The sequence below is a fragment of the Hyla sarda genome, chromosome 4, assembly GCF_029499605.1.
Source record: "Hyla sarda isolate aHylSar1 chromosome 4, aHylSar1.hap1, whole genome shotgun sequence".
Lineage (NCBI taxonomy): Eukaryota > Metazoa > Chordata > Amphibia > Anura > Hylidae > Hyla > Hyla sarda.
The window spans coordinates 247,215,056-247,233,247 of NC_079192.1; the positions used below are offsets into that span (position 1 = coordinate 247,215,056).

General features: G+C 38.6%; 1 protein-coding gene across 13 annotated transcripts in view; it reads right to left on the minus strand.

Moving 5' to 3' along the window:
• The window catches only part of FOXP2 (forkhead box P2), a 250,247-nt gene that overhangs the window by 29,882 nt on the left and 202,173 nt on the right, over nucleotides 1–18,192 (minus strand). For all 13 annotated transcript variants that reach the window (XM_056573868.1, XM_056573875.1, XM_056573874.1 and 10 more), the window contains exons 11-16: nucleotides 14,050–14,251; nucleotides 13,595–13,671; nucleotides 13,361–13,462; nucleotides 10,760–10,881; nucleotides 2,739–2,808; nucleotides 1,332–1,495 (exon numbers count right to left, since the gene is read on the minus strand). In XM_056573868.1, the coding sequence (XP_056429843.1) occupies nucleotides 1,332–1,495; nucleotides 2,739–2,808; nucleotides 10,760–10,881; nucleotides 13,361–13,462; nucleotides 13,595–13,671; nucleotides 14,050–14,251 (737 nt within the window). The remainder of the gene's footprint in view (nucleotides 1–1,331; nucleotides 1,496–2,738; nucleotides 2,809–10,759; nucleotides 10,882–13,360; nucleotides 13,463–13,594; nucleotides 13,672–14,049; nucleotides 14,252–18,192) is intronic.

Genomic DNA, 18,192 nt, shown 5'->3' on the forward strand with positions numbered 1-18,192 from the left:
TTCTAGGAAGGGCAGAAGGGGCAATTGCCCAGTGGTATTTATCACCTACTTTCCTCCAGCACTACCCAGTCATAGGATTTTTAGCAGCCAGACTGGGGAGTAATATAGGAGTACAGTGGCCACATATTAGGTTCACCAATGGAGCACAACTTCAGTTAGTTATAACTGGATATTAGTAAGTAGAAGTTGCTACCAAATGCCACTTAAAACAGGTGAGGTTGCTCCCTTATCAAATTCGTTGCCCAGTTACCATTAGTCTTGAATAAAAAATCATACCTCGAACTTTCGAAGCTTCATCACTATAGAAGGTGCTATAAATTATTTATGTTAGGTCTACAGTGCCTTTTTAACCATATATAACAAAAACATATTATTTCTTCTTTTTATATAATAATTTTGTATAGTTAATAAAATACACACTCAAAATTAACTGAAAATAACATTTTCAGATAGTATCACATATTGCCTAGTAGGGGGTTAAAAGCACCTTCACAATATACCTTTGTGAATTTGCTTCTAACCAATTTTTTCTTAATTTTTATTCTACAAGCAAATGAGCAACAATTGCCCTCAGGATGGGGCTATACAGCACATAGGCTGTCAACCAAATGCAGGAGAAGGCAGAAAAGAGTGATAGGAGATGAAAAATCTGGGCACCTGGTTGACCCCACCCTGTGGGCTCTTGCTGCTGATTTGCAAACATGAAAAAACAAATATTTTGGAGTGCTTAACCTCTACCTGTAATTATTCACACTACTTGAAACCATCAGATTCTATTTGAATGTTGGCATTTCATCTATGACTTAAGGTGCTTCAAAGTAGAAATAACTATTCAAACTAACCGCAAGGCTATAGCTGCATTAGACCCAAACATACAATAGATTAGGATAAAACAAACATTCAAATGTTTTTGTTAAAAAAAAAAAAAGAAATAAATAAATGGTCTCAGAATCATTAAAACTTAACCCTTTATGATGTATGTAGCTAAACTTACTTAGGGCCCCTAAACAATGCAGGAGTGATATGGGTAGAAATGCTGTGTGAATGACTGTGAAGTTTTGTTACACCTACCTGAAGGTAGTAAAGACATTCTGAGCCTGATGTTTTAATGAAATTTAGTATAACACCTAGTTTAGAACACCCCTATAAGACCTACCTGTAGAGTGGTCTTTAGCTAAATATGTTTATCACCAGAAAAGGACTAATTTTGTCAAGTTAACTTACTTTATTATGGGCAAATACCTTCAAAGCTGTGCCTTTTGAATGTTGTAAAAATGTTTATAAAACTTTGCATCGGTAAAGTAAAATGTGAATTTCTGGAATGCACTTACATGTGTGGTTGTGGAGAACAGCCTGGACTGCTGTTTCCGTTGCTGTCAATGTGATCCAGTGAGCCATTGAGGTCTTCATGTACTGCTTGTAGTAAGCCAGTGGATGCATTGTTTATCAAACCTGTGTTACTCAACAAAGGTAAACTGCTTTCTGCCAGAGCAGCCTAATAGGAAACAGAAGAAGGGCAATGATGTACATTTTGTACTCACAAGGCCAAACTGGCCAAAACAAGCCACATTAGACAGTCGGCATTTTAAATCTTCCCATAGATTGGCATGATTACTTCAGCAAAATGAAGCATTAAAGGGGTAGTCCTGCAAAAAACAACTGTCCATAGTCAGATCCCCTGCGATCTCCTGCCTGGTGCCCCGGCTCTTTGAGAGGAGCGCATGCAACAGATGGCACACGATCCATTAATATCTATGGTAGCGCCAGAGAACTGAGTGCTGTACTCTAGCATCTCCGACGCTCCCAAAGAACTGAATGGAGCATGTGCCGTCTGTAGCACATCCCCCTCTTGGAGGGCCAGGGTGGCATGAGCATTCCTAGCAACACTAATTCAATTGATATTTGGTCAGGGTAAAATGTACTTAAATCTGGTAATTTAAAGGGGTTTACCACAATTGACATTTCATGAATAAATGATCAGTGTCTAATAACTGGGGACCAATCACTAAAACAGTGGTCTGAGGTCCAATGTTCCTCCTTACTGCTTGACTCCAGTGAGAAGAAATTTGCATACAGAAGTAGTGGAACATGCAGCCTGACACTCTATCTAGTAGTTTTGGTGCTGATGGAAACAGCCAGTAGCTGACAATTGTGGAAAAATCCCTTTACAACTAATGTTTAGGGTCAGTTTTAGCCAAAAGAAGGTGTTCATACATATAATTTCCACTGCAAACATTTTATATACATTTTAGGCAGAATAATACTAGTAACATAGCTGGGCATCTAGCGAAGTGGAGATAATCATTACAGGTCTTTATCTTCTATGTTATATGGGTAAGGCAGCCTGGATCACTTATGCGTTCTGTTTTGCAGCCTACTGAACCAATACGGACAGAGTTTTCCTCATTGTAGAAATCTTTCATCTGTCTACAATATTTAGAATAACATATGTATAATCCATAAACTGTGCACTGCCCCTACTAGATTGTTTAATTCACTGAGAAACAGAGTCACATGAGCATCCATTTACTTTGTGAAAATATGAGTGTTCCAGGACTTGCCACAGGGTGTCCTTCTTGCCACTTCACATCAAAAGCGAAAAGCATTAAAACTGGAGTTTATTCCTCTTTCTAAGATGCACAACTGTATCAGGTGAAACTGTTAAAGAACACTGTAAATACATCCTCAATAAAACAAATACATTTTCTATTAGAAAATAATAAAATCCATCATCTTACCTGTAAACTTGCATTAAGAGCTGCTCCATAGCCAAGGCTGGTAGGTATGTTTTTTACTAACGTTGGACTACTGCAGAAAAACACATTGAAAAATGATGTATCACTAAATAACTGATATCACAAAGATAGTTGTTGTCGTTATAGGAGATATAACTATTTATTATTATCTCCTGTAAGTGTTCTTAATAAACCTGTGTATGTAACTATGAAACTTCTAATCCAACATCGCAAGATAACTTTGAAGAACGTGAAAAGAGTACTGATACCTATACCAAAGAACTTAGAGTGAAAACTAATATGACCAGGGTATATGCCAGTCCTCTCCATGTTTTGTCAATGTGTGTTCACATATCTATTTGCTTGTGTACAAGTAAACAGTAACCATTGTATTTTCTGCACTATACACTCAAAGTTATAATAATTTGTAGCAGTGATAATAGTGATCATAGACTTTCAACACTTTTTTAACTTCATGTTTAGCACTGTAGATACTTTAACTCTTAACCAACACCTGTCCTGAGTTTAAATAAAATGTATGTTAATGTATGCAAACTGGACACTATAGTTGGTTAATTATGCATGAGTGTATTATATAGCAATGTAAGGATACATTTAACAACTTGGCGCCATTGCCTGTTTTGGTGGTAACATTTAACATTTTTTTCATCCCAGCCCACCAACCATAATGATTTCATGTTATTTAATTTTTTTTTACATCACCTTACCATTTAAAGCGCAACTGTCATAAACTCCGGGCTGAATAACCTATAACCTAGCTTTTGTACTGTGTGCAGATGGTGTGTACAGCACCTTTTTTACCTTATTTCTGCAGGCTTTTATCACCTCAAAAAATGCTTTTGATCGCAGCCACACACAGTCGGATAGGCGTGGTGCGAGGTACACTATGCCCTGCCGCCACAACGCCCACCCCTGTACGTCAGCACTGGGACCGCTGTGTGATTGACACACAGGTCTCAGCGCATGAACCCCTCAGCCCAGCTAACAAGCGGCCTAGCGTATGGTATCCAGGCAAGCGCTCGCTCCTGCCGCCTGCCTCCTCAGTGCGCCTGTGCAGTGCTAGCGGCAGAGAGTGCACGTCCTCTTTGCCTCTAGTAATGGGGACTGTCCTGTGCGCATTTGCAGGAGAAAAGAGAGAAGAAGCAAGAGGATAGCAGGCACAGAGTACAGTACATAAATTATAAAAGGTGCATATCTGAATATCTGAGGGGCACATGCGCTGGGACCTGTGTGTCAATCACACAGCGGTCCCAGTGCTTATGTACAGGGATGGGCGAGGTGGCGGCGGCGGGCATAGGGTACCTCACGCTGCTTCTATCCAACTGTGTGTGGCTGCAATCAAAAGCATTTTTTGGGGTGATAAAAGCCAGCAGAAATAAGGTAAAAATGGTTCTGTACACACCATCTGCACACAGAACAAAGGCTGTGTCTAGGTTATATAGCCCGGAGTTCATGACAGTTGCGCTTTAATGTATCATGTATTGTATTCATAAAGTTATATTATTTCTTTGGAATAACCCCCTCCATAAATTATGGCAAGACTACATGCTATTTTTCTTCTGCAGGTCAGTACAGCATACCAATGGTACCTTTTTAGGGACACATATTGTACATCATTTTGATCACTTCTAATGATATATATATATTTTTTATATAATTGTTTATTTAGGAGAATTTTTCCATTTATAACATACAAAAAAAAGGGAAATAAAATAAATAAAGAAGGATGTACAATAAATCCAGTTAAGATCGCATGAATACAATACGGTATCACTTTGACCAAAACTAAAAATTCTGTGATTTTTTATGTTATGTAAAATACTTTATAAATAACATAATACTTAGTCTAGATCATTACCAATTATGTTTATCTTTTCATTGTATTTTTTTCCTTAACAAAAAGGAAAAGTTATGTACAGAAGCGTATCGTGCCTGATCACGTTGCCTACGATGTCATCACTGTGAAGGGTTGTGAGAGGGTGATCAGGAAAAAGAGGGAGTTCTCTGCTCCATTTCTTAGATGTTGCAGTCACTAATAACTTTTAATGCAGCATCTAAGAAGTGAATTGGAACTATCTCTGGTCCTGGCAGTTGCACCACTTTCTCAGCTGTTATATACAGCTGACACCTGCTGTGAGAGGAGTGGGATTAGATTTTACATCTGCTTCATACACTCCAATAAGCCATAAGGTGATTGGCACCAATGGGGTTAAAATAATAATAAAAACAGTGCCTTCTGACACTACTCAAAGCATTATGTGCTAAAAGTGTGTACTACTAAATATTTCTGGATTTATCATGTACTTGCATATTTTATTATGCCTTTTATTGCAAACAAGTGTTGTAACTTTGTTACAGATTTTTTATTTTTAATCTGTTAAAGAGTGGGTAATGGATCTGTTAAGGACATACATACAAAGTAATATTGTTTTACCAGATCCACCACTTACCTTTATGTATACCTTTATATGTTGTAGCACTTAAGTACTAGTAATTTTAAAAACCGGCCACTAGGGGTCTCCACCGGCTGCAGGCTGGTGTGACATCACGCATGATTTCGGACCGATGCCGGCCGGGCAATCGGTCCGAATTCATTCAGCCTGTGCTCGCTCCCTGACTGTCAATCAGACGCTGAGAGCGCATTGGCTCCCTGGCCTCACACGCCGGGTATGTCTTCTACACTATTATGTCTGCTGCACACCGGAGATGTCTCCTGCATGCCGGGTACACTCTGCACTTGGGTATGTCTTGGGGAGAGCGGGGTTGGGGGAGAGCGGAGCAGGGTTTGTGGTTTTCAATGGGGGGGGGGGGGTGGAGTAGAGGAGATAGCACTGCAGCCATGGCCCTAACTTATTGTTTTCCACACAGGGTGCCTCCAGCTATTTCACCCTTACAACTCCCAGCATGCCTGACAGCCAATAGATGTCAGGGCAAGCTGGAAGTTGTAGTGGTGAAACAGCTGGAGGCACCCTATGTAGATGAACTAAGGGCGGCCCCCCCAGCAGGCATCAGTGAAATTGTTTTTGCACCTTGCACCTTTTACATGTACATGTACTGACACTATATATTATTTGTTTTGTTATTGTATGTCACCATTTTTTATTATTTTATACTATGAAATGGTATAATAGTCATGTACCGGTATCATGCACATTGCACTTTTTGTTTCTATGTGATCATAGAAATAGTCCTATTACACTGGTTTAGGGCACATAGCACTTTATAACTGTTTAATATGTTATCACGCATAGTTTATTCCTGGCATCCATATACGGCCTAATTTATTCTGTTATATGTTGTAATCCAAAGTGGATATGAATCACTATTTATCTTGTTGATATGACTCCCTCTATTGCATATATACATACAAATTGGCCCGGCCTCCCCTCCACTGGAAGTGCGCATGATCGTCTTCAGTATCCACCCACCGCTAGACTCCAGCGTCAGCTGAAACGGCGCGGCGCGGCCCACGTGATTTGTTCACTGTTGGTGCGCGCGGCGCCGCTGTGACGCAAGGGGTGGGCGGGGTTTAATGGGCGGCGAACTGACGTGCATGCGCCGGCAGTACAGCGAAGGCGAGCGGAAACAGCAGTGGCGTCCCGGAAATGAGATTACTCCTTGTATAAAAAGAGCGCACAGACACAGTAACATCATTCCCCCTGAGAAAGGAGCGAAAGCGCGCTTGGGGTCCGGTGTGTTGCCGCAGAGTTAATATGGGAAAGTGATAAAGTTAAGTTTGGACCTTTTTGGAGCACTCTGATAGGGAGTCATATATACTATATCCACTTTGTTAACCTGGCACCATGTTATTGGCACCATGTTTGTTATGTACTACTTCCCATGTTTACCCATTACTTTGTGGGATTCTTTGAGTCAACACACTGATTTATATCTGATATACCCGTTTATCATCTCTCAAAAGTGAATGCATTGTTTTTAATATGTTAATTTAATGACGTATATTTTTATGGGATAAAGTGCAACTTGTTATTTTTTGTGTAAAAAGGAGGTATCATACACAAGTTGTTGAGAATGTATTTACTTAATGTCCATAACTAGTCCCAGCATTATGCACGTTACTGGTAAGGGACGCATTTGGCGTGGCCAGTTGGAATTTTTTTGTGTTAAAAAAATCAGTGATGTTGTGCCTGCTGGGGAAGTCTGCCTGGTAGTGAGCACACTACCAGGCAGACAAAAAGACATTTTTAATAAAGTAAAAAAAAAAAAAATTTAAGGCAGGGAGGGGGTTAGAGATAGATGGGCAATAGGCAGGGAGCAGACAAAAAAAAAAAGGATGGTGGGAGCTACCCTTTAAAGGGGTACTCTGCTGCTCAGCGTTTGGAACAAACTGTTCCGAATGCAGGAGCCGGGAGCTTGGGAAATCATAACCCCACCCCCTCATGACATCACGCTCTGCTCCCCTCAATGCAAGCATATGGGAGCATGACCTGCATTGAGGGGGTGGGGGCATGATGTAATAAGCGGGCGGGGCTATGATGTCAAAAGCTCCCGGTGCCGGCTCCAGCGTTCGGAACAGTTTGTTCCAAACGCTGAGCAGCGGAGTACCCCTTTAACATGAGAGTAAAGATTGTGTATAGTTGACATTGAATAACAACCTAAAAATATGTGTCTGCAGACAATTAATCATCCTTAAGGACAATACCTAAGCTATGGAAGTGAGAAGATGGAACTTAAAGGGGTATTCCAGGCAAATTTGTAAATTACTTCTATTAAAAAATCTTAATCCTTCCAATAGTTATTAGCTTCTGAAATTTTCTGTCTAACTGCTCAATGATGATGTCACATCCCGGGAGCTGTGCATGATGGGAGAATATCCCCATAGGAACTGCACAGCTCCCGGGACGTGAGTCATCAGAGAGCAGTTGGACAGAAAACAACAACTCAACTTCAGAAGCTAATAACTATTGGAAGGATTAAGATTTTTTTATAGAAGTAATTTACAAATCTGTTTCACTTTCCAGAGCCAGTTGATATATATAAAAAAGTTTTAGCCTGGAATACCCCTTTAACCCCTTAGGGATGCAGTTTTTTTCAGTTTTTGCATTTTCATTTTTTCCTCATAACCTTCTAAAAATCATAACCCTTTAAATTTTGCACAGAATTTTCACCACAGAATTTACGGCAAAAGCAGAAAAAAATTTTTGTGGGGCAAAATAAAAAAAGAAAGCTTCCAGTGCTATGCAGTACACTTTTCGGTAAAAATTACACCATATCTTTATTCTGTAGGTCCATACGGTTACAATGATACCTACTTTATATAGGTGTTATTTTATTTTACTACATGCACCAAAATTAGTATGTGTAAAATTGTCATCTTCTGACCCCAATAACTTTCTTATTTTTCTGGGATATATGAGGGCTCATTTTTTGCGCTATGATCTGAAGTTTTTATTGGTATAATTTTCGTTTTGATGGGACTTTTTGATCGCCTTTTATACATTTTTTTAGGGTTTACAAAGTGACCAAAAATACACAATTTTGGACTTTGTAATTTTTTTTTACGTGTACGCCATTAACATTCAGTTTAATTAACATTATATTTTCATAGTTCGGACTAGGGATCGACCGATATCGATTTTTTAGGGCCAATACCGATAATCTGTGGATGTTAAGGCCGATAGCCGATAATTTATACTGATATTCCGGCATAAATTATCAGCTATTTCTCTTCCCCCCCCCCCCCCCCCTGAAGCCGCTGCAGATCATTGATATAAAGCGGACGCTTTAAATCAATGAACTGTAGCGGCTTTTGCGGTGCCAGAGACCGCTGCCGCCACTTGCTTCTCTCCCCCTGCCTGTATAAAGCCCCCCTGACTTATAATACCCCCTGTCCTGTGCCCCTCATATATAATGCCCCATGTCCTGTGCACCTCACATATAATGCCCCCTGAGGGTGCAGAACAGGGGGCATTATATATGAGGGGCACATGTCAGGGGGCATTATATGTGGGGGCACATGATGGGGGCATTGTATGTGAGGAACACAGAACATGGGGCATTATATGTGGGGGTCACAGGACAGAGGGTATTATGTATGAGGGGCACATGACGGGGGGATTACATGTGGGGGCACATGACAGCCCACCCCTGTCATGTGCCCATATAATGCCCCCCCTGACTTATAATTCTCCCTGTCTTGTGCCCCTCACATATATTGCCCCCTGTCCAGTGCCCCTCACATATAATGCCCCATGTCCTGCCCCCTCAGGGGGCATTATATGTGAGGGGCAAAGGACATAGGGCATTATATGTGAGGGGCACAGGACAGAGGGTATTATAAGTCAGGAGGGTCATTATATGGGCACATGACAGGGGGGGCTGTCATGTGCCCCCAAATATAATCCCCCCTGTCCTGTGTTCCTCACATATAATACCCCCCTGATATGTGCCCCTCATTTATAATTTGCCCGTCCATCCATACAGCGCCCGAGCAGTGCTCACCTCACACGCTGCTACGTTCTTGTACTGTGAGTGAGAGCTGCAGGGATGTGATCTCCGGGTGCCAGTGTGATGATATGATGTCATCACGCCGGCCTGCCGTGGATGGCGTCCCCACGGCTCTCACTCCCACTGCAAGAATGAAGCAGCGTGAGAAAGATAAGGGAGTGGAGGAGCAGGACAGCTGACAGCTTCCTCTCCACCATGCTGTCAAGCAATTGCTCCGCACGGCAAAACAAGGCTTGCGCACGAATCGCGGGACTTCAGTCCTGGCCTGAAGTTCAGGGCCGGGACTGAAGTCCCGCGATTCGTGCGCACGCCTTGTTTTGCGCATTATCGGCAGGTTAGAAGCCGATAATGATAACGGGAAAAAACGTGAATATCGTCCGATAATAACGGCCGTGCCGATAATCGGTCGATCCCTAGTTCGGACATTTATGTTCGCGGCGATACTACATATGTTTATTTTTATTTACATTTTTTTTTACTTTTTTCATGGGAAAAGGGGGGTGATTCAAACTTTTATTAGGGAAGGGGTTAAATCACATTTATTAACAATTTTTTTACACTTTTTTTTGTAATGTTTTAGCTCCCATAGGGGACCATAACATGCAATACCTTGACTGCAGACACTGATCAATGAAAAGCAATAGCATTGCATTGATCAGTGTTATCGGTGCTCTGCTGCTACCGCCTGGATCTCAGGCATGGCGCAGCAGAGTAACGATCGGAAGGCGGGAGACAAGGTAAGCACCCTTCCGCTGTCCTCTCAGCTGTTTGGAACGCCGCAATTTCACCACGGCAGTCCCGAACGGCCCACTGAGCTAACTGGCAATGCTTTTCTCCCGTTTTAGACACCGCAGTGAACTTTGATCCCGGCATCTAAAGGGTTAATACCGCACATCAGCCCGATGTCCGGTGATATCTGATATTAGCCGCGGGTCCTGGCTGTGATAGAAACCGGGACCTGCCGGGTATGAAGAACACTCAATTCCTGAGCATGCTTCCCATAACGAGAGGTGGCCACGAGCGTAAGTTTGCTCTCATAGTCATTAAAAGGTTAAAGGTCAAAAGGATGAAATATTATTTAGTAAGGCTAAATGAATAAGTAATTCCTATGAATTGTTCTATACACCATTCATGGAATAAGCGTGAACAAATGGATATACATAGATATTTATTTACTTTGCTACATTTATTATGAGTTAAAATGATTATACATATATGTTACTAAAATTGCTGGTAAATGTAATTCTATTTAATAAAAAAAATTATACAAAGAAATTAGATTTTTGGAAAAACAATTTTATTAAAATTAAATAAAATAAAATGTGAGATCTGTCTGTAGATATTCTTACATAGTAAACAGCCTCAAACAGGCACCCTAAATCTAGTCTATTTATTGTGATTAACCCTTCAGGTCATTGCTAACAAGTTAAGGCTGCTAAACAGGGCCCACTATACGATCTATGTGGACACCCCACCATTAGTATAGCACTACAGAATAACATTGATCACATGCCACAATTACAATGGAGACCTACCCAGTGATTTTCTGTGACCTCCTTTTTTGATATTCTGCTTCATCTACTGTCCATACTGCCCCTTTAACATTTTCCACTCGCACAAAACATTTGTGCAGGCTAAGGTTGTGACGTACAGCATTCTAAATAAGATACACGATAAGAGAAAGAACATGAGTAAAATAGTCCTCAGATAGTAGTTCATTCAGATGACATGAATTAAAAATAGACATTTCAGTTTTGTTATAACATGAAGGGACCTAAAAAAAAAAGACTTACTTGAACTCTGTTATATGAACCTTTCAAACTACTTTAATAATAGCTATGTCAGAACCTTCCTTTCACTGAGCTGGTCTAAATTGCAATATCTGTACAAATTACAGTATCTTTGAAAATGCCAGAACAATTAGGTCAGCTCAGCTCTGTCCCTGATCAAGCACTCGGGGACAGATGAAATGTCCAAAGGAACCAGGCCTGCTTGAGGTATTAACATGCTAAAAAGGCTACAGTGACAAGTGTTAATTTTGCACAAAGCTTTATGCAAATAAGCTCAAAGGCATTCTTTTCATCCCACAATAATGAAATGACAGTTTGTTTATTCAGTGTTATTAGATGCCATTTTCTAGTTATAGTTTAATGTTTTCTGACTACTAGTGCACCTGAATGATATGTGAGCTATACAGACTTGTCATATGAATATATCTACAGCTTCCTTGTGTATAATAACTTTTTTGAAAATAATAAAAAAACAGCTTTTATTACTGTAGCTTAAATATAAGCTTTTTTTTTGCTTTTCACCTTTATGCCTTTTATAACCTTTATTGCTATTTAGTAAATATGGTGTCTGTTATGATAAACAAACCTAACATATTGTGAAAATAATTTGCTGTGCTTGAGGACAAAAGTTTTAAAGCAAAGTTCAATGTCAGCGTCAGTGTTGGTGTCACATTAGTAGCTTAACCTTATTTGTGGGCTAAAGATTCAGTCTAAATAAATATTCTATGATGAAGGGGTTAAACGCAGTTGAAACATTGGATGAGAAAGATGACTGTTAATCTGACATTTTTATTCGGATTCTTCTACAGTGTATCATCAAGTCAATTCGATAATGACCTAATTCTTATTTCCAGCATATAAAACAAAGTAATTTTGATAAAGATTTCTTTTTTATTTGCACAAAGACAAGCTTCTGGCTTGCTTTAAGAGGAGAATTCTTAAAAAAAAAAAAAAGGGGGAAAAAAAAAAAGCATAAGCAGATCTAGCATCTGACCTGAAATCCAAGGATTTGATTGATCTTAATGCCCATGGCTCGGAATATGATAATTTTAATATTAATGAGCAAATGAGCAGTTTTATTATGCATGCGATATAGTTAGAACTAATAAGCTGTTCAGAATGAGTTTTGCTGGATCCCCGAGCTGTGGAGATGAGACCGAGCTAAGATATTAAATCACCTTTCATTTCTTTTTAAATTTCTTTCAGTAAATCAAATGACAGAAAATTCTGTACAATCTCTAATGAGTAACAAAAGAAAATGCAAATCTTCAACATAAATGTTAACTATTGAAAGAGTGGTTAAGTAGGTTGTGCGCTGGTTAGTGGGCTTATTATGCACTAAACTAAACTGGTATCGGTTAGGAAGATGTAAATAAAACAATGGCATGCTTTGGCCACCGCACAGAACAGCTAATAACTTCTAAACATTCTGTAAATGAAAAGCATTCTAAACCTTTCACTCCCATATATCTGTAATCGCCTGCCAGATTCATTTGCATTTTAAATCCAAATTAATTCACTTTAGCATATCTCACAGTTGAAAATTCTTAGTATGCTGATGAGTGCTTTGCCGTCTCTGTTCTCCTCAGCTACAAACATTCTCCCCTTTTGTATGAAATGGCTTGTGGCTAATTGATGTTTCTGACTGCTTTTTGAAATGAAAATAAAACAGTTCACTTAGACGGTGCTGAGTACCCTTATCTTTCCAGACATTGCTCTATAGCAGAAATAGATGCACACACACAAGTAACATTTTTAGCACCCGGTAGGAAGCAGACAATGAGGTTGTTTGGACAGGGATATGGATGAACCCCTTTGTCTGGGTAAATAAACTGCATTTTGGGTCTGACAGGATAATATTCACTCTACTTTCTTTTTAGTTCCAGCTGAGTAGCTCTGGTTCTCACTCCAGTGGCACATTTGGTCTGTATGATGAGCTATGATGTGTACAAAAGGCACCGACCAAGACAAAACCTACAGCTTCCATTTGTTGCACAAGGCAAACAGACATTTTTCAAACTAATTAGCCAATAATATGCAAGAGAAAAAGTAATATAGTGCGACTAACAAAGGTGTTGATGATTGAGTGCTCACACTGTAATTAGTGTGTCAAGCCCTCATTTCTCTGCCAAGCCTCTGCTATTAATTGCACCAAATTAGAAAACGATATCAGAGGCAAAATTATTCCTTCACTTGTCATTTTGAGAGAGAGAATTCATTCCATTCAAGAGGCAGGTTAAAAAGAGGGGACGCAGATACTAATCTGCTTATGTCATGGAAATAAATGGTCCTTGTGCTATCAGCAAGCAGTATGCGAGCCATCTAAAGCTGCTTGAAAGTAGTTACCTTCCAAGTTGCTGCATTACGCCTGAAGTAAGCAAACGTCCGTGTAAACCAGCTGTAAATTTCATTAAGTGTTAACTGCCTGTCACTTGATTCCATGATAGCCTGAAATGAGACAAGATGCATAGTGACATTAAAAAGACTTACTAACTAGACCAGATGTCAATTGTGTCACTGTCACGTCTCCAGCTATTAATGCCTGCTCGTCTTATAAACGTTCAATTTCCTCAAACCTACCTGCCTTATGAGAGTTGCATATGTGAATGGAGGACGGACATCTGCGTTTTTATAAAACTCATAGTTTGGGGCGATTTCTACAAAGACAAAAAGAGATTGTTAGTCGGAAGGCATTCTACAGGGAGCAAAAAATGAAAATACGGCATCAAATAAAAACAAAGGCTTTATGTATCCAAAAGATAATAACAATGACATCCAGAGAAAATGTAAAAGAGGAGATCTATCAAACCCTACAAAAATACAGTGGAGCCATTGCTCGTAGAAGCCAATCAGATTCCAACTGTCCTAGATGTCCAAGTCGTCCTCTGAAAAATTTAAGCTGGAATCTGAATGGATGCTATGAACAATTACCCAATGGTTCCTTGGCACACAGTTTGATAAATCTCCCCCAAAACTTTTCAAAGTGTTCATAACTGTACATATTTATATTCAACACATAGCAATGATAAGGCTACCTGAGGACATAGGAATGTTGTATTTGTCAGAATGTCGTCTTCGAATGGCCCCAACGTTGGGTACACTGGCTGGTGTAATTACAGAGGGTCCCTGGGTAAGTGGAGTGACGGGTGCTGTCGGTGTAGTTGGGGTTTGAGGTAAGCTCTGAGGGGATGTGTCTAACATGTTTTTAGACATGGTGACACTAGACACCAGGTTTAGCTAAAAAAACACACAAATGAGACAGACATTATTAGAATTAATATTGCAATCGGTCAAAAGCAAATGGAAAACTTCTCATATTTGGGCTGCATGCATACAACACCTATGGAGAAGGAATTTACTGTAAATAAACTGATATTTATAATTACAGATTATAACAGGACTTTAACAGGAGAACCAAACAATTATATATTATTGAACTGTTCTGTTTCTTCACATAAAAGATATGTTGATGACAGAAACTAAAAGCCCAGCAAAAAAAAAAAAAAAAAAAATACCTACATTAAAATGAAGTTCATTTTTCGACCCTGCAATAGTGTTTGTTCATAGTCCTAAATCTCAGATGAGAAGCTTCAACCAGCTGGAAAATCTTACACTGACCTTTAGTCTCCTTGCTAATTTGGTGGAATGGTAATGACATTACTACATATTCAAACAAAATTGTCTTAATTGCAAATTAGCTGGGGGAGGCAGAGATTTTTCAAATTAAATCTGATTGGAGATGGGGAGAGGGAAATGGTATTTCCTCACTAACAATCATTTGTGGCATGTGTTAACAAATATAATGAAATGTCAAGTTTGCCAATTCCTCTGGAAGGATCATTTTCAATTTGTGATTACAGTGTCACTTATTGCTGATATACCCTGGAAAGTGGGTGTCAGAATGGAGAAAAGGAAAATAGGTGTGAATATATGCAATCTGTTCTAAAATCTATCCTCCATTTATGCCCAGAGAACCACTACTCCTCATTATATTACAAAAAAAATCCTCACCTCTACCACACCTCTCTGGCCATAAATAGCATCCAATTAGCAAAACTTAGTAGTAGTGAAACACTTGCAATGATTACGACTATAATTTGAATGGTGTTCATCAGACATAATGTGCGGGTAATTTGATTCGTAGCCCTACTTAACCCTTCTTGTGTCTTTATAACATGAAGTGTTAAAATATCTAGCTTCATACTTGTAATAATTATTTGCTTGCACCTTGTATTAGCCTTTCACCTGAACATAAAAATCATCTGCTACAGTATGGAATTTAGCAACACCTTTTAAATCCCAAATATACTTTCTGAGACAAACATATTTTTAATAGGGAGAAATGGTGTGTACAGCATTGATTGATCTTTCTTTGTGGATTTGTTTTACACATTTAGTCAGTGGAGAGATTTGTTAGGGAAACAAAAATTAACATATGCCAGCTAATTGTTCCTCTTTCTTGGGAAGCAGCCAGAAGAAGCACATTAGTAGTCTAATAATAACGACTGGCACCCTGAAGGCATCCCCAAGTGCATCTGTTCCCAATAAACCGCAAACTGTTATTCAGCTCCCACTCAAAGCCAGCAGAGTGAAATGGGAATTCTTTGTTACGTACATAAAAAGGCTGAGATGATATTAATAAATGCTATACTTTATGCATTTAGACTGCCATTGTATGTGCTTGTTCATGTCATGTGCCCTACAACATCTTTTCCAGCTTCAAGAACTAGTGCACATACCACACGCATAAGGATATCAATTTGTGCCAACATCCATTACAAACTAATAAAAATATACCGCTACCAGGTGCAAAAAAAATATCATTCCACTCTGCAAGACATAATAATAAGACACTTTTAATCAGTTAAAAAAAAAACTAACAAAAAAATCAGGATCTTTATCTTCTCATCAGAATGGAGAGCGGCTATAAAGAGCATCTTTACTTCTAGAGGACCTGTCCTGCACTACACAGACAACTCATTTCTTTGAATAAAAACTGTGTAATGCTTCATTTCCCCTGTGGTGGTGCTACTGAGAAATAGAACACTAACCCTCTGGATTCCTAAATGAAAACAATACTATGGTTGGTGAGGGGAATTAATTAAGATCTGTGCTTGGTGCAGTTTGGCCAAAAAGACACACATTTTCCAACTTTTGGCCGATCTGCTCCATGGTTGCCAAGTGGGTAGGGCTAAGCACTCGGGTGGCAGGTTCCAAGCACTAGACTTAGTACAATGTACACCTGCTAGCTGGCATAATTGTAATGAGAAGCTGTGTAGATTTCTGAGGCTGCCACATGGGTTCAGAAGTGCTTGGCTTTATCAAGAGGTGTGCCCCACCAGTACAGTCTTACACTGGTGGGGATTGAATTAAGACTGGGTTGTAAAACTCTGTTCTTAGAAAATTCCTCCCATTGTGATTATTTTATCTCTCTACATAGCAGGCAATCTCCAATGGAGAGAAATCCTTCAAGTTACAGTTTGGATATCATCCATATAAATTCTATACTATATGACTATTCTTGGTTGTGAAAGAACTCACCTGTAGGACACATTTTATTATATATTACTTTATTTTATAACAACCCTCATTTAAAAAAAAAAAAAAACTAAAATTACTATACATTTTTGGTTGCCATTTCTCTTATTTCTTTAGTAAAATGTGTAGAAACAGCAACCAATTAGCACAGGGATCTCTGATCATTTCTAGAAATATTTAGATAAATGAAGTATTTAAGCAGAGAAATATAATGCCTATTCACATGGGGCCTTGTGATGGCCTAGTGAATGAATAGGTCAAGGCCTATGGGCCAAGCAGCTAAGTAATTTGTAGTTCTGGGCAGTGCCAATAATACCTAGATCCCGCTGTGATATTGGACCGTGTATGGGAGGTTTGGTCAATTGTTAGGTTAAACATATGAGATCACCTTCAAAATTACCATTCAGTTTATATGTGACATTTAAACTGTAGTATTCAATTAAATTCTTTTTATTCTCATATATATAATGGTGAATATTTTCACATACATTGTTACATTCCACCTTAAATTCATTTAAACCTTCTAGGGGCCTTTCTACTATTAGCCCTGCTGTGGCAGTTTATTAGATGTTCTAGCTTTGAAAGAAAAGTTTTTAAGAACACTGATAGAGATGGATCAGCATATGGTGTACATAGAACAGAACATCCAAACGGTCCACAAATCTTTAATTTCATGTGTAATATTGTTATCGTTATAATACCTAACATGGATAGAGGAAGTATGAAGGCAGTATGTTGTTATAAAGTATTTCTTAATAGTTTTTAAAGGAAAGGTCATGTCTCAAATATACAAACTGAGCTACAAATATATAAAGTTGTGTTGATGACTCTTTTAGGCAAGGCCAAATTTGCCTTCTTTATTGCCAGGGCCATATTTGCCTTCTTTGTTTTTTGTTTTTTTTGTTAACAATAAATGATCATAACAGAGCCATTCATCAGTCTTTATCAATTTTCTTATCCTTAGGCTATATTCACACAGTGCATTCTTATGCATAGTATATGTAAAAAAAAAAAAATGCATCCATAAAATCGCATATCATTTCAGTTCATATGTCTATATAAGTCTATGGGTAAGTAGTTGTGCACACAGTATATAAAAAAATGTCATATTTTTCCAGCCGAGTAAATAAGTGACATGCCATTTTTTTTGTATACTGTATGTAGAGATTTTCTCATATACTTACATAGAGCAGATTCATTTTGCAAATGCAAACTCCCCGCTACCTCAGTTTTACGGATGCATTTTTTAAAATATAAAACGCATGAAAATACACTGTGTGAACATTAGTTGTTTTATAGGATCAGCCATGATTATTTTATTGCTGCATCACATGTATGTGAATTTGTTATTGTTGTTTTTAATCAGTTTGGATCCAGAAAAAAGTAATAAAAAGCATAAAGTGTAAGCATTTAATGGATTTTCTGACTGAAATTACTTTTTTTAAACTGAAATAATCAGAATAAAACTGCTTTATTTGTTTTTATCTAAAACATACATTTTATAGTCTAATATTTTATAATATGGTATATTACTGTGTCTCCTCATCTCTAGTGTTTTAAAATTGCAACAATTGCTGCATATTTTCAAGAAAAAAATATTATTTTAACCAAAAGTTTTATTTTTTTAATTAAAAAACAGG